General features: G+C 40.5%; 1 protein-coding gene and 1 non-coding gene across 3 annotated transcripts; one reads left to right on the forward strand and one right to left on the reverse strand.

The window, feature by feature from the left end:
* Positions 1-1,488: 1,488 nt before the first annotated feature.
* Positions 1,489-20,813, reverse strand: LOC124615887. Of its 2 annotated transcripts, XR_006979815.1 has the most exons (4): positions 20,580-20,813; positions 20,040-20,378; positions 15,823-16,230; positions 1,489-2,055 (listed from the first exon to the last, which is right to left on the reverse strand). XR_006979815.1 is itself a non-coding variant. In XM_047144057.1 (3 exons), the coding sequence occupies exons 1-3, from the start codon at positions 20,631-20,633 to the stop codon at positions 15,874-15,876; spliced, it is 750 nt and encodes a 249-aa protein (XP_047000013.1). In that variant the 5' UTR covers positions 20,634-20,813; the 3' UTR covers positions 15,725-15,873. The 2 variants fall into 2 exon arrangements, 1 of the variants encoding a protein (XP_047000013.1); XM_047144057.1 differs by lacking the exon at positions 1,489-2,055 and having other exon boundaries at positions 15,725-16,230.
* Positions 20,814-21,047: 234 nt separating this feature from the next.
* Positions 21,048-21,119, forward strand: Trnad-guc. Its single transcript has one exon. It is a non-coding gene; the product is annotated as a tRNA-Asp (tRNA).
* Positions 21,120-22,073: the final 954 nt, after the last annotated feature.

The following is a 22,073-nucleotide window of genomic DNA, read 5'->3' on the forward strand; positions in this document are numbered from 1 at the left end:
CTGTAATTTTGATAGAAAACAGTGCTAATCATTATTACACTTTAAAACACTACATTTTAATCACCATAGACAATTGGCACATAAAGCGATGTCGGGTTATTGAAGGCGCAGGCTTTTGGATGCCAGATTAATGGGCTTTTACTGTAGTGGGCTCAATGGTTTTCAGCTTGCAGCAGTAACACTTTTTAGAGGAGATAGAAAAAGTGTGAAAAAATGCTATCATTATGTGGTTCAGAACAGGAATTTCATACTCTCTGTGAGGAATTCAAGGAAGAGGAATCAACAGTTTATAAATATCTTTTTCATTTATTACATCACATTGTGTCCAAAATCACAAAATGGGACACAGTTTTATGAGCTGCCATCACACCATGAATAAAAATGATGTTTCTTTAACGTAAGTTTTGATACCAGTTCTGTACAAATTTTTGAGTTATAGTCATATCTTACTCAATTTCTTTCCCTTCAGGATTATAGGTTTCCTTTATACCTTCTTATATTTAGCTTTTGATTGTTCAATTGTTTAACCTGTACTGGGAATAACTAGTGAAACCACATACATATTGATATCTCTTGCTTGCAACACCTGTTCCACACAAAATGCAAAGAGCAACTGAAAAAGACTGCAACTGTGTAGTAGACATAATCAGTTCCCTTCAAGCTTTCATCAAAGTTTGTATTTGGCTGTTAAATATTCACATGCCTTACCTGCACTGAGAAAAACAAGGGAAACCACATAAATATTGATCTCAGATGCTTGCAACAAATGTTTCACACACAACACAAAGGGCAAGTGAGTGAGATTAGCACACTGTTATTACATTCTACCAATGAACGTGGTTGTTATATTATGCACATAGAATCGTTTCTTGATTCAAAATCCTGTCAAAATGAGCTCAAAATGTTTGTGTTTAAAAATATTAATTACTTCATCTTTCAGTCTCTCTTTCACAATAAACTGAAACTGATAACGCATTATGTGGTGCTGGAGGTATATAAAGTAACACAGGTATGTCTCACACTGTCTTCAGTTCACAAATAAAAGTTATTATTATCAATGATCTGAAAACTGTGAGCAGTAAGCAATTTTATGTACAGTAATCCACCCAACTGTACATCAAAACAATGGAGTATAGGTGGTGCTATATTTCAAAACTGTCTAGTTTTCCCAAACATTTGCAAGTTCAACATTATGTAACACACTTAAACAAACAACTGCAATACATTACTTGATATATAATTCACAAAAAAGTATTATGTCACTGCCACAGGGTCAGAAGGTGTTAGTCCACAAAGCATTACAAATGCTTGACAATGTACAAATAAACTGTACAGTCTGATTCTACCCAGTACTTTTTTCACTTCAAATTGCAGTTAGTTTCACTGAAAAATAATATATATCACCTTTAAGTGCTACCGAAAATCCTATGTAGGCATGTAACAATTACATCAGAAATGTAAAAAAGAAAAAGGTTTTACATGTTTATGAATCAGAGCTCCCATTTGAGGTCACTTCTTATTTTAAAAAAAATACATTATGATGATTAAGAGTTGGATCCTGATATGTAATTTATAGGATCTGCCTCTTCATTTTCTAGCCTACTGACTTGCTTTATATACTTCATTCCTGATAATTCCCCATCCATGTGGTGCCAGGGTTCTCACTATATCTACCAAGTTCATGAAAAACAATGTAATTGGGCACTGTGTTCCCTAATGCAACAGTTCTTTAACTAAGCCAGAAGAGTTCGATATTGACACCCTCTTTCACTTACGGACTGAGCCACTTGGAGTTGTTAAGTCTTCTACTTTGAAGCTAATGGTGGCACGCAATGATGCCTTTGATTGTTCATTGCCTTCTACACACTATTTCCTTGTCTGTAGTTAGTGAGGGAGCGCTTGTTATTGTCTCCCTTTTTCAGAAACACAGCCTTAGTCAGCTCTCGATGTTTCCACACTTCCACTGCCATTATTGGTTAATATCTGTCCACTTTTTGTTGATTATCTTCCTGTATTGGTCCCTGAGAGAGACTCACCTAGATCTCCATTCATGACCTGAAATAAAAGCAAGTCATTGCAATTTGATTTGCAGATGGAACCCATCAATAAACTTAAGATAGTTATTGAACTGTGACTAGTGTACATTATGAGTAATGACAGAATCACTGATGATTTGAACCGATTGAAAAAGTATGCTCTTTGTTCACTAAAGGGGAGAAAGACAATTTACCCTTACAAGCTTTTTAAAATTGTGCTATAGTATTGGAAAATATGTCTGCCTCCATAGCTGAGCAGCCTGCACAGCTGATTGCCATGCAGATGATCTGGGTTCCATTCCGAGTACTGCCAGGAATTATTCCTTGGTGAGAGGATTCGTATAGGCTGCACTCAGCCTTGTGAGGCCAAATGATGGGCTACTCAACTGATTAGTGATGGTTCAAAGGTCAAGAAACCCGACAACAACAAGGAGAGCACGGTGCTGACCAAATGTCCCTCCATAGCACATCCAATAACTCCACTGGCAGAAAATGAGATGGCAGTCATTTGCACTCACTGGACTCTCCAGGATCTGAACACAGAACTTTCTTTTTAGCAAAATTCAATATACAGAAAATAAAACATGTTTGAAATTCACTGCATTTACTAAATACATTTTGTAAGATGCAGTGTTTATAAATGGCATGTCTTAACACTACTTCTTAAAATTTGGAGGTACCTTGTGGCTAGTGATTCACTGCAAACTGCTTTGTTTCTGCCCTGGTCACTCTGCAATGGACAGTATCATGGAGGATGACTCAGGTAATGCCCTCACCAACTGAGGAGGGCTCAAAGTGAGTTTCAGAAGACTTCTAGCAGATGTGGAGCTTTCCAGACTACTTGAGTACCACTGATGGTAAACATGCAAACTATGACTCCACCAGTCAGTGGCTCACAATTCTACAAACAGAATTTTTTGATTATGCTGTTTGATTTTATTGTCATACAATACAAATTCTTTGCTGTGGGCACTAGACTGTATGAGAAAACCAGTGATGTGCATGTCTTACTTTATGCTCAAACACCACATTATATGGGTGTGAAATTTATAACAAAGTGAAAGGAAGAGAATTGCTCAGCATAAATTTAAAAACACTGAAAAATACCTTATATGAGAAACTAGTGCAGAAATGTTACAATCCAGTAGAAGAATTCATGAATGCCAACCTGAAAATTTGAGCAGGAGAGAGCAAGTACTTGGGACTGTTAATTTTTAAAAGTTTGTTACTTTCTAAGAAAAACTATTAATTTGTTAACTAATTAATTATCCAGTACGACATATTATATTACTGATATTATAAGGAAAACTGTAAACCAGTTTTCATGTTTTAATGGTTCAAATGGCTCTGAGCACTATGGGACTCAACTTCTGAGGTCATTAGCCCCCTATAACTTAGAACTAGTTAAACCTAACTAACCTAAGAACATCACACACATCCATGCCCGAGGCAGGATTCGAACCTGCGACCACAGCAGTCTCGCGGTTCCAGACTGCAGCGCCTAGAACCGCACGGCCACTTCGGCCAGCTTTCATGTTTTAACAAGTCTCCTGTACATTAAGTCAATGACTTGAAATTGTATGTTACAAGACAATAAACTTCTCTTCTTCTTTTCTATTCTGCATATTTTAAACCTGCTACAGCACTGGAAGCAAATATGTTGAATGTCCCTAAGAAGAAGAATCTGCCAGGTACTAACATGTACATCACGCAATTGTAGGCTTTTCCTCTTAGAACATATCTATTTTGCCTATTTCCAAAACTGCAAAACACTCACAACACTGAAAAATGGCTCAAAATGGCTCTAAGTACTATGGGATTTAACATCTGATGTCATCAGTCCCCTAGACTTAGAACTACTTAAACGTAACTAACCTAAGGACATCACACACATCCGTGCCCAAGGCAGGATTCGAACCTGCGACCCCAGCAGCCGCATGTTTCCAGACTGAAGCACCTAGAACCGCTCGGCCACACCAGCCGGCCACAACACTGAAAATCAAATTTTCAGTGTTAAGCTATCCAGGGTCAGAAGAGTTATGGAAGATGCTTTTGGACAAATGGCACAAAAATTTAGAATATTCTTCTTAAGAATACATGCTGTCCTAGAAAATGCAGACAGAATTATAGTGACTACATTTATGGTGAATAATTACATATACGACCACACTGGGTCTGACCAACCAGATGATGCAATAGACAAACTGGGGAAGATTAACAACCTTAATAGGCAAGATGGTTGCACTATAAACACAACATTCCTCACCAGAATAATATAGGACTTTTTCAATAGTCCATATGGAGTGTTTCCATGGGAGCATCCATGTGACACTACTCAATGATTCATATCGGTCAACATATATCTGTAAATTATTGCTTTAAATAAATTTAAAACAAAGGTACTTTGCTTTCTCTTACTTGACGCACCAACCACCTCTCTTATTTTGTTCTACCTGTTTCTTTCCTAAGAGCATCTGAATATCTATTATCACTCATATCATACAATTCAGACTCTTGTCTTAATAATTCAATTGAAATTTCACCTTTCATTATTAAAAGTAGAAAAAGAAACAACAAATAATGAAAAGAAGCAATAACTGAATAACAAATAATGAATAACAAAACAAGAACAATAACTAATAGCAAACACAAGAAACATGACCTAACAAAAGCACAATGAAATGAAGTGTGGAGCATAGATTGTGATGAGACTCTGGCTTTGTATCAGAAGGAAATGACTCTGGCGGTCATGTGATCAACAAAAGATTATTACCATCAGTGTCAAAACTTTATTTCTGAGAAACCTTGACGGTAATATCCTGTTCCGTTCTGTGCCATTGATGGCCTGTGAGCCTATGTGAATGCAGACATTTGAAATTCATTGTGACATGACATTCTGTTCTGTCAAGTATGACTTGCCCTTAAAGGAAGAAGGGAACTGAAGAGGAATGGATATAGTCTATACTGGGATGATTGAAAGAGGAGGTCTAGGGAATTAGTGACAGGATGGTGAAGGTCGTAGTGTACATGAATGTGAAAGAAAGGATATGGACAGTCTGCAATAGTATGCAGTACAAGTTGGATCTTCTGCTAAAGAGGAGGAGGCATTCGAAATGGAGATGGAGGCACAGCTGATTGGTGGAAGATTATAATGATGAGAAACTTAAATGCACAAGTACGCATGGTAAGAGAAGGGTATGAGGAATAATAGGGAGTGGAAAGAGACTTGTGTCCTTGAAGTATTTCGCGATGGCATACATGAATAAAACGCTCTCGGTTTTCAAGCCACGTCAATTTGAATAAAATCCTCGAGCTTTTGATGACCATCTCTGCCATCATCGTCAGGAGTTCACTGACTGCCGGGGCTGTTACAGTTTCTCACTTATATAGGCATGATGGCATCAGCAGCAGCCAATCAGATAGACTCTATGTGGCATGCGCGCGTAAGTTGACCCAGGCAGCTAGCGGAGCTATTGCCCGTGGCAGCACCGGTGACATCAGGTGGCACCAGGGGCAGGAACTATGTTTGAAACTTCTGCTCCCGCATCGCGCATCTGCCTTTGCTTTCTTTCGATGTCCAGCACCCGCCCCCATGCCCTGCTGAATGTGTACCCCTGGTCTCTTTTGAAATTGTTGTTATTTAAACGAATCTCAGCCGCTTCCTTTATAACAGAGTCCCAATATGTAGATGCATGAGTCAACACTTTTGTATTTTCAAACTGTATTTTATGTCTGTTTTCTAGGCAATGCTCCGCTATGGCCGACTTGTCAAGCTCCCTTTTTTTTATATGGCGCTTGTGCTCAGTACAACGCTCTTCAACCGTGCGAATTGTTTGTCCGATACACATGCTGCCACATTCATTATTCATGGAAGGAGACGTCATGAAACTTGTTAGACTTCTGTAAAATAAATGGACTAGCAGTCAGGGACAAGTGCACCCATACTCAGGGTAGCTTGCAGGGACTGGAAAAAATATAGTATGTGAAGGTGCTACATACAAGTCACCATTCATCTTCCAAAATATTAAAAATACTCCATAGCCATCTCCCTACAAGCTACTGTATGGACGCCTTTGATTGGAGGCACATGGTTACAAAGAATAAGCCACAGGAAAATGTGCTACATCCATGATCTGCTGAGTAACTCTGTGGCAGACTACATAATTTGTGACAAAGAGAACAGTCACAGATGCCATAATACCTTCTATGGCCCTAGATAGCATTCACTGTCTACCCATAGAGATGCTTAAATGGATTTTAAAGAAGAAAGGGGACAGAAAGACAGGAAAGGAGGATAGGATTGTATTGAATACAGATAAATGTGAAGAACAATTTCAAAATAGTAAAGTGCAATTTACCAAGAGATGAATTTCAGTCAGTAGAGGAGAAATGGGGAATGTTAAAAAAAAAGAAAGAAAGACAGAAAAAGAAACAAAAAATAGCACATTAGTCTTGCCACAATTCTTTATTAACATTAAAGAATCTTACAAATTTTCATTTTAAAAAGATTTTAAACTAAAATGCAGTGTACATGAGAAACTGAGCAATGACTTTAAATAAAATGTGTCAAATACATCATGAACAAGAAATGACATAAAATGTGAACAAAGCTGAAATGACACCTACCCAACAAATACAGATATATTATCTCATCGTCACTATTGTGAAGCGTAAGTGCAAACTGATAGGAATGCACTGCCGATGGCATAAGGAAAGTGGTTCTGCCAGGTGGTGCTCACATCTACATCTACAGCTACATCTACATCTTCCTCTGATAATCCCACCTTTGCAATAATTCCCTACTACTCCACTCTTGAACAGCGCATGGAGAAAACAAACACCTATATCTTCCCGAGCAAGCTCTGATTTTCCTTATTTTATTACGATGATTGTCTCTCCCTATGTAGGTTGGTATCAACAAAATATTTTTGCATTCGGAGGAGAAAGTTGGTGATTGAAATTTCGTGAGAAGGTTCTGCCGCAATGATAAATGTCTTTGTTTTAATGATGTCCACCCCAAATTCTGTATGACACTCTCTCCCCTATTTCTTGAGAGTATAATATGTGCTGCCCTTCTCTGAATGTCCATGGCCATTCTACTAAGCAGCAAATACATATCTTTACATTAAAAAATTATTTAAGTTTGCTAATCTGTGTACATTTAACATATAAACTACATTCCACGTCTTAGTTCCAGTTCTGTGTTTAAAGTACAGAAGACATTGCTTGAGGCCGACATTTGTTATACGATTTGTGTGTGCACATTCCAAAATAGATGGTGCTTGCATACAATGATGCCTGCACTTGTACTGAATATCCAAAATCACAGAAGTTGAGGAAATTACAAGCATACATATTTACAATATTTTTGCAACATTTGTAGTCTAAATTTAGTGTACAAAGATGTACATGATAGAAGAAGGAAAATGAAAAGAATGGGTGAGACATACAGCTGTACCTAAGGCCAGAATTAATCAGTGTTGTGTAACAAGAAGGAAAGAAGGATATTTGAGTTCTGATACACTGCAGATCGGTAGTTCACAAAAGAGCTGTACCATCCAGTGCCACATTTTCACTGATTTTTAAGAACCATGAATATACAACTGATGTGAAGAGCAAAGTGTAAACACACATCTCATTTAAATTTGTGCTACACAATAGAAAGTCCGCAGCTCGTGGTCGTGCGGTAGCGTTCCCGCTTCCCACGCCCGGGTTCGATTCCCGGCAGGGTCAGGGATTTTCTCTGCCTCGTGATGACTGGGTGTTGTGTGATGTCCTTAGGTTAGTTAGGTTTAAGTAGTTCTAAGTTCTAGGGGACTGATGACCATAGATGTTAAGTCCCATAGTGCTCAGAGCCATTTGAACCATTTGAACACAATAGAAAAACAGAGCTGTCTGCAGACACTTGGTTACATTTCACATAAAATAAACTCCAGAAACATATTAGATTGAAAATGAAGTTAACAACAGGGGTGAGGTAAATCATGCATGAAATACTGAAGGAGCACTACAGAACTATTGTTGACATGAGAATGAGAAAAAAACTGAAAATATAACCTTACAGACAAAAGAAAACTGATTAGTAATAAGGAGATGAAGGGGGGTTGAATGGTGGCAGTAGCAAGATAAAAGTAAGCAGTAATCAGCCTCAAGCTTGCTGAGGTTTTAAAGTACATCAGCACTGGGTACATATTTTGCTGATTATCCCCGCTCTTTAAATCTATAGTGTTTGCTGTCTACAACAACTGAAAAGTGGTTCAGCTGGCACCCAGTCTTCGAGCTCATTTGTGGACTAACGTCAACCATATGCTCCCTGTAGTTATTAGGTTACAAAGCCAAGAATTTAATGCTGTTTTAAATCATTTATAAAAATAATTTGTTTGTATCTTTGACAAGTAAAGGCACAGATGTTAGTTTAAGAAAAGCTCTAAAGCTGGTGGCTAAGATAGCTGGTACGTATACAAGGTGTTCCATTAAAGTACTGTAATATCTGGCCACAAGATTAAAATGCAAGACATGAGAGAAGCAAAGCTGCACGAAGATGGAGAATTTAACAAGGTGTAAACAAAGCAAATGGAATCTTCAGTAATTAATTAAGATGTGAACAAGCTGCTTGCTGCATCACCCCTCTATGGGAGTAATATATATAAGAAGAAACAGGAGCTTCACACATTCTGCGAAAATATTACAGAAAGGAAACACTGGAAAATCCAGGATGGAATGTAACAATATTATGAAAAGGGAAGTTGCTACTCACCATATAGTGGAGATGCTGAGTTGCAGATAAGCACAACAAAAAGACGAATCCCCTCTGCGAGCAGCAGCACCAGTGTATGATGGGAGTGGATACTCGGTGAGGATAAGGAAGATGCTGAGGCAGGGAGGGGGAGGAATAGTACGGTAGTGGTGGCGGACAGTGCAGTGTTGTTGGGAAGCGTGCAGGGAGGAGGTAATAATAATATAATAATAATGGTGTGTGACAAGGGCCTCCCATTGGGTAGACTGCTCGCCTGGTGCAAGTCTTTCGATTTGACGCCACTTGGGCCACTTGTGCATTGATGGGGATGAAATGATGATGATTAGGACAACACAACACCCAGTCCCTGAGTGGAGAAAATCTCTGACCCAGCCGGGAATCAAACCCGGGCCCTGAGGATTGACAGTCCGTCACGCTGACCACTCAGCTACCGGGGGCAGACAGGGACAAGGTGAAGAGAGAGCAGAGCAGCTATGTGCAGTTGGGAGGTTAGACAAAGGGCAGGGGACAGATGAGGAGGAGGGGCAGTTGGCGGAAATGGAGAGAAGTAAAAAGACTGGGTGAGATGGTGGAATGAGGGGTATGTAGTGCTGGAATGGGAACAGGGAAGGGGCTAGATGGGTGAGGACAATGACTAATGAAGGTTGAGGCCAGAAGGGTTACGGAAAGTAGGATACAGTTCCCACCTGCGCAACTCAGAAAACTTGGTGTTGGTGGGGAAAGATCCATATGGCACAAACTGTGAAGCCATCATTGAAATGAAAACCCTGGCAGAGAATGTAATTCAGTTGCTCCAGTTCTGAGCGGTACTGAGTTACGAGGAGAATGCTGCTCTGTGGCTGGACAGTGGGATCTTGGGAGGTGGTGGGAGACTGGAAAGGTAAGACACAAAAGATTTGTTTTTGTACAAGGTTGGGAGGATAATTACAGTCTGTGAAGGCTTCATCAAGACCCTCATTATATTTTGAGAAGGACCACTCATCACTGCAGATGTGATGACCATGGGTGGCTAGGCTATATGGAAGGGACTTGTTGATATGGAATGATTGGCAGTGATCGAAGTGGAGGCATTGCTGGTGGCTAGTAGGTTTAATATGGACAGAGCTACTGATGTAGCCATCTTTGAAGTGGAGGTCAACATCTAGGAAGGTCATTGGTTGGGTTGAGTAGAACCAGGCAAAGCAAATCAGGGAGAACTTGTTGAGGGTTTGGAGGAATGTGGATAGAGTGTTCTCTCCCTTGATCCAGATTGCAAAGATTTCATCAATGAATCTGAACCTGGTGCAGGGTTTAGGATTCTGGGTGTTTAGGAAGGATTCCTCTGGATAGCCCATGAATAGGTTGGCATAGGATGGTGTCATGTTGGGACCCATAGCCTTACCTCAGATTTGTTTGTAGGCAATGCCTTCAAAGAAGAAGTAATTGTGGGTGAGGATATAGTTGGTCGTGGTGACTAGGAAGGAAGTTGTTGGTTTGGAATCTGTTGGGCATTCAGAAAGGTAGTGTTCGATAGCAATGAGACCATGGTCATTAGGGATGTTAGTGTAAAGGGAGGTGGCATCGTAGTGACGAGCAGGGCACCGTATGGTAAAGGGACAGGAAGGTTGGAGAGTCGGTGCAGGAAATAGTTGGCATCTTTTATGTAGGAGGGTTGGTTCTGGGTAATAGGCTGAAGATGTTGGCCTACAAGAGCAGAGATTCTCTCAGTGGGGCTGCAGTAACCGGCCATATTGAGGCGTCTAGGTTGGTTGGGTTTATGGACTTTAGGAAGCATATAGAAGGTAGGAGTGGAGGGAGTGGTAGAGGTGAGCAGGGAGATGGACTCCGAGGAGAGGTTCTGCGATGGGCCAAAGTATTTGAGGAGTGACTGGAGATCCTGCTGGATTTCTGGAATGGGGTCACTGTGGCAAGGTATGTAGGTGGATGTATCTGACAGCTGGCAGAGTCCTTCTGCCAGGTAGTCCTTGCAGTTCAAAACAACAGTGGTGGAACCTTTGTCCGCAGGTATGATTTTAAGATCAGGATCTGTTTTTAGATGGTGGACTGCAGTTCTTTCCACAGATGTAAGGTTAATTTGCATGTTGAGGAATTTGAGGAATGATGGTTAGGCAAGGTTCGAGGGTCAGAAATTCTGGAAAGTTAACACGGAGTGATTTAGGGGCAGTGGAGGTGGATCCCAGTTGTATGGAGGAGTGAACTGAATTAGGCAGTTTCAACACTGGTCTTTGGTTGAGTCTAATTGGTAGGGTTAGTGACCAAAATGTGTTTCCACTGTAGGGACCAGGAGAAGGAGAGAAGGTCTTTAACAAGGCCTGCATAATTAAATTTGGGAATGGGGAAAAAGGTGAGGTCTTTGGAAAGGACTGATATTTCTGTGAGGCTAAGGCTTCTGGAGGAAAGGTTCATGACTGTGTTTTAGGTCTGTTTGGGTTCCGGATTCCATGTGGTGGTGGGAGGGAGTTTTGAAGGGTGTGGTAAATGGTAAGTGTGGGGATCCTGACCTTATAATCCTACCTGCAGACAGAGGTTCCACCACTGTTGTTTTGAATTGCAAGGATTACGTGGCAGAAGGACTTGCCACAGTGACCCCATCCCAGAAATCCAGCAGGATCTCCAGTCACTCCTCAAATACTTTGGCCCAACCCAGAACCTCTCCCTGCTCGCCCCTACCACTTCCTCCACTCCTAACTTCTACATGCTTCCTAAAGTCCATAAACCCAACCACCCAGGATGCCCCACTGTGGCCGGTTACTGTGCCCCCACTGAGAGAATCTCTGCTGTCATAGACCAACACCTTCAACCTATTACCCGGAACCTATCCTCCTACATAACATGTACCAACCATTTCTCGCACCAATTCTCCACAGTTCTTGTCTTCGCTATTGATGTCACCTCCCATTACACTAATATCCCTAATGCTCATGGCCTCACTGCTATTGAACACTACCTTTCCCAATGCCCAAAGGATTCCAAACCAAGAACCTCCTTCCTTCTCACCACAACCAACTATATACTCACCCACAATTACTTCTCCTTTGAAGGCGTTACCTACAAACAAATCTGAGGTATGGCTATGGGCACCCGCATGGTACCATCCTATGCCAACCTATTCTAAACCTTTCATTTGGTTCAGACTTCTCCTCCATTTGCTTTGCCTGGTCCTACTCAATCCAACAAGGGACCTTCCTAGATGTTGACCTCCACCTCAAAGATGGGTACATCAGTAGCCTTGTCCATATTAAACCTACTAACCACCAGCAATGCCTCCACTTCAACAGCTCACACCCATTCCGTATCAACAAGTCTCTTCCATACAGCCTAGCCACCCATGGTCATCGCATCTGCAGTGATGAGTGGTCCCTCTCAAAATATAACGAGGGTCTTCACTGACCATAATTATCCTCCAAACCTTGTACAAAACCAAATCTCCTGTGCCTTTCCATTCTTGCCAACATCTCCCAAAGTCCCACCGTCCAGCCACAGAGCAGCATTCCCCTCTTAACTCAGTACTGCCCAGGACTGGAACAACTGAATTACATTCTCTGCCAGGGTTTCGACTACCTCTCATCATTGCCTGAAATGAGAAATGTCCTGCCCACTATCTTTCCTACACCTCCCACAGTGGTATTCCACTGTCTACCGAATCTACACAACCCCTGCTGCCAACCCCTTACCTCATGGCTCATACCCTTGTAATAGACCTACATGCAAGACCTGTCTCATGCATCCTCTCACCAATACCTACACCAGTCCTGTCACAAACATCACCTATTCCATCAGAGGCAGAGCTACCTGTGAAACTAGTCATGTGGTATACAAGCCCAACTGCAACCACTGTGCTGCATTCTATGTGGGCATGACAACCAACAAGCTGTCTATCTGCATGAATGGCCACCGACAAACTGTGGCCATGAAACAAGTGGGACCATCCTGTTGCTGAACATGCCGCCAAACATGACAGCCTTCATTTCAATTACTGCTTCACAGCTTGTGCCATATGGGCCCTTCCCACAAACACCAGCTTTTCTGAATTGCCCAGGTGGGAACTTTCCCTGCAATACCACATATCCTATGTTCCCATAAACCCCAAGGCCTCAACCTTTGTTAGTAATTGTCCCACCCATCCAGCCCCTTTCCTGTTCCCATTCCAGTACTACACAGCCCTCATTCTACCAGCACACTCAGTCTTTCTATTCTTTCCTTTTCTGCCACCCCTCCCTCTTCCCGGTCCTCCATCTAACCTCCCGACTGCACATAGATACCTTACTCTCTCTCCATCTTGTCCCTGAGCACTCTCCAGCAGCACTGCACTGTTCGTCAGCCCCTCCCTATGATTCCTCCCCCCCCCCCCCCAATCCCAGCCTCCTCCCTACCCCCACCTAGTCACCATTCCCATCATGCACTGGTGCTGCTGCTCACAGTGTGACTTTAGTTGTCTGAGACTGCAGTCATGTGTGTGAGTTGTGTTTGCGTGTGTGTGTGTGTGTGTGTGTGTGTGAGAGAGAGAGAGAGAGAGAGAGAGAGAGAGAGAGAGAGTCATCTGTTTTTGACAAAGGCCCTACTGGCAGAAAGCTATATTTGTGATAGTCTTTTCATTGTGCCTATCTGTGACTGAGCACTTCCGCTATATGGTGAGTAGTAACTTTCCTTTCCATAACATTATTAAAAAATTAGTTTTAATTAGAATCTTGTTACTTGTTCTGCATATTGTATCTTTTCTCTTCTTAGCACAGATTTCAAGTTCTTCAAGAATATTTGTATAAGGTCCTTTGAGAGTGTTGTGGAAAATTTTAAGGCTGTCACTGACTGTGCTTAAAGTGTGGTTAGCTGTACCAAGTGATTTGCACAAAACTGCAAGGCAAAAACAGCACAAAATTATTGTGCAATATTCATGCTCAGTATGTCAGTTAGAACTCTGCATTCATAGTGACCATGTCAGTGCTCAACAATATACATATATCAAAAGAAGTTTTGCACCACCCCAGTTTCCAGAACTCTTGAAGATAGACGTTGACTGTGGATATTGTATCATAGACACAGTCCCTTTGACTGTTCAGAGATGTCACTAAACCTGCCCAAAGATGTAAACAACCAAGCACGAGCAGCACCTATTAGATGAAGGAGATCCAAGAGCCGATCAGTTCCAGTTGTTCCACCAGGAAGAGATACATGGCTCATGTTGTCTGTAGTTCAATCATGCCTAGATGGTCAATACCACAGTTCGATCATGTCTGCATTGTTAGTTTGTGCCAGGAAGGGCTCTCAACAAGGCAAGTAAGTGTCCAGGCATCTGGGAGTGAACCAAAGTGATGTTGTTCAGACAAGGAAAAGATACAGAGAGACAGGAACTGTCGATGACATGCCTAGCTCAGGTCACCCAAGGGCTACTACTGCAGTGGATGACCGCTAACTATGGATTATGACTCGGAGGAACCCTAACAGCAACATCACCATGTTGAATAATGCTTTTCATGCAGCCACAGGTTGTCATGTTATGACTCAAACTGTGCACAATAGGCCACATGATGCGCAACTTCACTCCCGACGTCCATGGCGAGGTCCATCTTTGCAACCACAACACCGTGCAGCACAATACAGATGAGCCCAACAACATGCTGAATGGACTGTTCAGGATTGGCATCATCTTCTCTTCACTGACGAGTGTTGCATATGCCTTCAACCAGACAATCGTCAGCGACGTGTTTGGAGGCAAACCAGTCAGGCTGAACGCCTTAGACACACTGTCCAGTGAGTGCAGCAAGGTGGAGGTTCCCTGCTGTTTTGGATGGGATTATGTGGGGCCGATGTATGCCGCTGGTAGTCATGGAATGTGCTGTAATGGCTGTACAATTTGTGAATGACCGATAGTGCAACCATATCGGCAGCATATTGTTGAAGCATTCTTCTTCATGGATGACAATTCACAATTCACGCCCCCAAAATGCACATTTTGTGAATGACTTCCTTCAGGATAACGACATTGCTTGACTAGAGTGGCCACCATGTTCTCCAGACATGAACCCTATCGAACATGCCTGGGATTGATTGAAAACGGCTGTTTATGGACGACGTGACCCACCAACCACTCTGAGGGATCTATGTCGAATCGCCATTGAGGAGTGAGACAATCTGGACAAACAGTGCCTTGATGAACTTGTGGATAGTGTGCCATGATGAATACAGGCATGCGACAATGCAAGAGGATGTGTTAGTGGGTATTAGAGGTACCTGTGTGTACAGCAATCTGGACCACCAGCTCTGAAGGACTCACTGTATGGTGGTGCAACAAGCAATGTGTGATTTTCATGAGCAATAAAAAGGGTTGGAAATGATGTTTATGTTGATCTCTATTCCAAGTGTTTGTACAGGTTCCAGAACTCTTGGAACCAAGGTGATGCGAAACTTTTTTGATGTGTGTAGATCTCGCATGTATCGCTATTGTAATTGGTACATGCCACAAAAAGATAAACAAAAGGAAGTGGAGATGGGAGGAATAGTGGCTTAGGTGTTCTACACATGGCCATACTAACATTCTAAGAGATACTTGCACCAGAGCCAGATGATTATTGGATATTCTGTTAAGAGTGAACAAGGAATCTTTCAATGAACTGGTGAACCTCATTATGCCTTATGTACAAAGAAAAGAGATACTGTGATGACAGTGATCAGCCTAAAGGAAAGATTATTCATTAAACTACATTACCTGACAATTGGAAACACTTTTGAAGACCGCAAATTTTCAACATTCAACACATGCACTACTATCAGCTGTATTGTAATAGAAACCTGGGAAGCTGTTAACACCTGTTTGGAAAAAAAGTAAAAGTAAGTGATGTGCACACAACAGCAAAGTTCTGAACCCCAGAGGAAAAGTACACTATGTCACAAAAGCACAAAAGTTGTTTATGTGGGAACAGTCAAATAACGATTTTACTTGTGTGTTATATACATTACATTGAAGTTTACTGCAATTACTTTATAATTACATCATTAAAATGATAAAACTGTAAACAAATAATATACAAATACCAAATGGCAATAGGAAAACTCAGCCATATTTGCAAAATGTAGAGTGATGCCTTATTGCAGAGTGTGTGAACTGCTTGAGGCAGTTGAAGCACTTGACACATTTGTGATTGGAGACTTATTTGCAGAAGATGTTGCTGGGCCATTTATAACCACAGAGTTTCTGTGCAGTGTGCCCATTAGTCCTTCAAATAAAATGTCACTGATAAACTTCTTTGCAAAGGTTTGCTGCATTGGGTCCATTTTCTGGAGTTCACGAGCCCACGTTATGCCGATGTGGTCCTCATCAGACACTCGTTCCCGCAGTCGCTTGCATGCAAGTTCTAGCAAATCATTTGTAGCCAGTGCTGGCTGCCTTTTCTTCATTGGAGGATTCTTCTTGAGCATCTCTGCTTCAGACGTTTCTGAATCCTGAAAGAATAACGCAAATGCAGTGGACTCATTGGTATATGTGACGGTTACAGATAACTAAAAAATACTGAATATATTATCCTACTACTTAGTCAATCCAATGACAAGCACAAGGACCTTGGGATAAGAATCATCAAAGAAAAGATCCACCCTGCGACATCTATCATTCGTGACAACTTTAGTTTATATGTATAATACTCAAGGTACTGAAGATTTTTAGTAGCTTTGAGTGGACCATAGTCTGAACTTTGTAGATCAGATATTCAAATACTTTTTTCTAATTCTTATTTTCAATAAAATTCACAATCACACTTGTTTTTAAATATACATAGTGGGAATAAAAATACAATATACATATTAATTATTTTATCAAAACAATGTATTTGAGACTAATACCTCCAAAGAAGCACAATGTAAACAGTGAGAATGATTAAGGAGCTCAAAGCTTACTTGCAGTTACATAAAGCCATAGTTATGAATGTAATATTATGTTCCTTTGATACACTGAATGGTTAAAACCTGGTAAAGAAGATCTTTTTACAAAAAATAATTTTGTCTATATTTTTCATTTTAGTTCTCTACCCCTACAGTGTACATTTGGCATGCTTCATGCATATTAGTATTTAATTCATACTTTTTTCAGTTTTTATACAAAATTATAATGTAAGTGGGTGAACGCTGACTATTCAGTCTTTTTACATCACAAAAGAACAACTGTCATTATACTAAATATTACCTGTACTTAAGAACACATATATTTTCTGTTCTTTCTGACCTTCGCAATATACTTATCTATAATTTTTTCTTCGTTAATAATGATGTCTCTATGGACATACAACAAAGCAAGCCCTGTTAAGCGGTATTGCCCACAACAGTTTCTCAACGAATGCTTAATGAGTTTGTATGTCGAGAAAGATCTTCCTGCTCTTGCAGTAGACACAGGAAAAGAAGAAAGGATCAATGTTAAAGATCTAACAGTAGGAAAAATTTCTGGGATGCAAAACTGTAAACACGTAACTGCACAGCCTGGCAGAAATGTTTTGTTTGAGTCTTCCATTCTCCATTTTGCGAGCAGTCTTACAATAGTAGCAATGGGGACAAAGCAGACCGTGCCCTAATGGAAACATGAAGCGCATGCTGCTGTGGCAGATCAGGAAGCCCTGCTAATATTTGGCGGCCACAATTCGAACAAGAGGGAGAGCACAAGTCACTGTTACAGGTAATACATTCTCTGGGCACACCAAGTAAGGTGGCTTGGGGAATACTGAATTAAATGATTAAATACACTGGCCAACACTCTAAATTTGCGTGCTTAACTTTGGCGCATTTGATTTTAATTTACTTTCAACTCGCGGGGGGAGGGGGGAAGGGTCGATCGCCCTCTCCGTCGTGTCCCCCCCCCCCCCCCCACCCTGCCCTTGGTTGGGTATATATTCTGTTGAGCATATCGCTCCAAAGAAATATCACACATATTTTTCGTTGAAGCAGGTAAACATTACCTGTCCCACGAAACTATGACGAAATAATTCTTTTGAAGAATCTGCATGCATAACTAGCAACTACAGTTCCGTGCTTTTGGGGGAAACAGGACCTTCACTTTCCTCAGCATGAAAGTTATATTAATTGGGATACCTACTTTACTCCTGTTTCATGCTTAATATTTTGTTTGTGTGTTCGTGCATAGAGAATGTGGCTACGTGATTGGCTAACTACATCATGTGTAATGTGCTTTGAGTGCTGTGATTGACTGAAGAGATCACATGTCTTGTGCTCTGTCTAACAAAAGCACATCGCAATCTTGATTCCACAGTTTACGAAGCTGTCGTGCCATATTTGATGATTTCGTATTTATACTTGCGTACTCGAAAATAAGCAGTTTCATTGATACAGGGCATTAAAGATCTATACAAGTCAAGTCGCATTCGGGAAGACGGCTGTTCGAACCCGTGTCCGGCCATCGTGATTCCAACCAGCCAACCAAGTCAAGTCGTTTTTTGTTTATTTGTCGTGCTACAGTGCCAAGACGTGTGAAAACAATATATTAAACAGGAATCGAAGCATTTCGAAAATACGCTACTAAATTTTCCAAATGAAATGATGAAAACTGACAGTTTCGTGAAACAGGAAATCTATAATCTAGGTAACAACAGTTAGTTGGCTCCACAAAAATTGCGACTATTTTTTTGAAAATTTAACACATTTATTAAACACAATTTTTGCTGTGTTCGCTGTAACTGGATAAATCATGTGCCCTGTGCTGGCCGTCATTGGCTAACAGCTGCAAATCGAGTAGTCGCCGTCTTAATTTCGATGTTTCGGGAACTTAAGGGGCCATATTTTGAGAATAGCATGTTTCTACTTGAGTATTGCAACAATTACAATTTCAGTGATACAGTTCATTGAAGGTATCTCCAAGACGCCTCTTTTCAGTGCGGTTTGATGTGCTACAGTGGCAGAAAGTCCCATACCGGCAAATAAAAATTTTACCCCTAAGAGTTTACTTCAAATTTTATGGAATATCCTGTTTTATATGACACAATTCTGCACAATATATTACGTTATGCTGTTAGGTGATTTCGTACACTCCACATCAAGATGACATCTATCCTGCGCTTGTGGCAGTCATACGCGATCTGAACATGGGTGTGTTAACAATATCTTAGCTTCAGAGTAAAATTTATTCAAGAAAAATAGAGGCAATCAAAACAACTGGCTGTGGAACAGCGCATGTCTACAAGATTAAAATCCCATTGTTCGATTTGGCCGAGTCTTTTTTAAGGAAAATAGTTGACCCTGATGACGTCTTTTCTTTATCCAGCCACGAACCCACAAACTTTTTTTCTTTTTTTTCCACACACGACTATAACAATCACAAAATGACGAAACTGAAGTGTACGCTGATGGCGTTGTGTCTACAGATACACACGAAACCATTTACGTGCCATTCGTTTCATGCAACAAATGGCGCAGCCCAATGCCGTCTTGTAAACCACGGTACTGTATACAAGTGCAGTTTCGGTTTACATTTGTGGAAACGTGCAATAATACGCGCACTAAAGGATTATATTCAGGTAAGTAGTGTATTCGCAGAGGTAAATATCGATACATACTTTTATTCATTAATTTGCATTACCGCTAACTAGACACATATTCTTTCCTGGCCGTTCCTTTTCTTGCCCTAAGATTTATCATTCGCGACACTTCTGGTTTGTACTCATCTTGTTTTGAACTCATTTTCCACATGACAGCAACAAACCTAATCTAAGCTAAAAGCTGATTCCTGTGCAGCATGCGAAAGACTGTCATGGATATTGTTAAAAATATTGTAGTGGATACAAAATATTGTCAGACATTTCCAAAGTTTTTGATGTTCCCAATAATACTGCGCAATCTCTCAATCTCAAACCTGGATGGTCAATATTACTGCTCGTCGAGGAAATATTGTCAATATTATTGACCGTCTAGGGGCCGCAATATATGTACTTCAACTAGTTTGTCACCACACTAAGATTGCATTGGGGCGCTTACATCAAACACTAACCCAATGGACCAGGGGAAGCATAGATTGATGAATCAAAACTACTAATTATAAATTAAGGAAGGTAATTTATCATGTAGATGCGTTGTTTTTAATGCGTTTCTTTACTGTAACTAGTACTGCAAAGTAAATAAAATGACTATGCTGACTGAAACCTACAATGATCTTACGTGTGTACTGGGATAAGTGTTGCAAAACAACATCTATGCTTACTGGATCTTACTTGTCAATTCTACGAACTAAGACAAATAAAATAAATATTTCAGCTTACTGTTATGATGCAGTATTCTCCATTTTCATCTGGTATTGTAGAGAACGACGTGTCTGGCGATTCCTGATCAATTAGAAACTTCATTTCTTCAAAGTACCACATGGTGCTTTGGCATGTATCTTCCAGTCCACTTACTGATTGTCTATCATTTACCTTTCTCAGTTCCTTCCGAAAATTTGTTCGGAGCGAATTAAATTTCCTTTTTAAATCCTCCTTCGTAGCTGATGGGTACCTTTCTTGAAAAACTTTCAGCAGGATATTGTAGGACTCATTTTTAATGTCTTTGTTCTTATATTCTACGGATTTCACTTTCCATAATGCTGGAAGCGATCTATAAACCTGAAGGGAGTAAGATACATTATTGTAGAGGATAGGTATGTTTTAAATAAATTAATTCGGCAATAAAAAATTCAAGCTTCTAAACGAACAACTAAGCAGTTGAAGTGTTATTTCCTTGCACTTAAAACATTTTTGCCAAATATTTCTAAGGCTAATTACAGAAGAAGCATAGGTATTAAATATGTGATCAAAACTACTCACCTGAATGCATTTCAACAGATGAATCCTTTCATCTGTCTTTCCCGATTTATTCATATTCGTATAGTGTCGCCGTTTCAGTTGTTTACAAGTCCGAAAATTACGACCTCCGAAGGAAGTGACGAGTATTGCGTAGTACTAAGGTACAAATATTGAACGTGCGTAATATTTGTGGAAGTCTGTAGTCTTCTTCAATATATTGCGCAAACCGTCAATACATCCCACAAGTACAGGCGCCTAGAGCCAGCAGAGCTGAACTACCGAAGGCACCGACAGATGTCTCTGTTGTCAAGCACCGTGCTTGTAAACTACGGTAACCATTGTACCAAATTAATATATGACAGCACCGTAATATTTTCAGTTGTTAAATTCACATATGTTGAGTTTGTGATGACTCGATTTTGCATACATGATTCAGATGAAATTATGTAAAACTATCAATATATGTATAGCGGTGCATTATCATCGCAATCCTCGGTAGTATAGTGGTTAGTATCCCCGCCTGTCACGCGGGAGACCCGGGTTCGATTCCCGGCCGGGGAGAAATTTTGTAACTTTTTTAAAAATTTCTGTTGCTTTAAGGCACACAACATGGCATCATTATTAACTCTCCTGTATATATTAACTACCAATTTTTACACGTTCTACATCATTCATCAGACTGCATAATTTCAAAGCAAGGGTTTATAATAAACTTAAAAAGGAAAGTGGGAACTCCACAAAAAGACAATACAAATTACAACGCCAAAATACTGCATCGAAAACTCAGTAACAATACTATTTTCACAAAGTCCACACGAATCTATATTACACATACAATACACATATTACACATAATACACACATATTACACATACAATAAATAAATAAATAAATAAATAAACATGCTTAAATTTGCAAGTACAAAGCACCTACAAATTTTGAAGTTTCCACCTTATTTATTATTTCCTCCCCATGCATGTATGCGTGGATTGATTACAGTACTAGTGGCATCTGCAAAAAGAATTGATTCTGCTTGCAGTATATTAGACAGAAGCTCATTTACACATCTGAGGAACAACGGCGAACCCAAGATTGAGCCTTGGAGAACTCCACATGTGACTTCTCCCCAGTCAGAGGAATTACATTTGGTTAGTTAGTAAGTACAACTTTATGCATTCATTCTTGTAAAATCTGGTGAATGAACACACAAATGGCAGTAGGGAGTCTGCCCTATAGCAACACTAACCGGTCTGGAGTGATGACATAGTGCAGCAGCATTGCTGACAGTTCAATGTGGTCTCTGACTTCAGTGAGTGTAGATGTGTGTATCAAGTGTTAGAATAAATCACATGTATTACAGAATGTATGTGTATCTGTACCGCACTACCAATACCCAGTGTCTACATAGATAACCTTAAGTTTATGCCTCCAACGAGTTTTTGCTACCATGCAACTTCTGTGCATTTTCTGCTTTTCTGATCATGCCCGACAATGCTGTCTAACCAGGACTGGTTG

This window comes from Schistocerca americana, chromosome 5, assembly GCF_021461395.2.
Source record: "Schistocerca americana isolate TAMUIC-IGC-003095 chromosome 5, iqSchAmer2.1, whole genome shotgun sequence".
Lineage (NCBI taxonomy): Eukaryota > Metazoa > Arthropoda > Insecta > Orthoptera > Acrididae > Schistocerca > Schistocerca americana.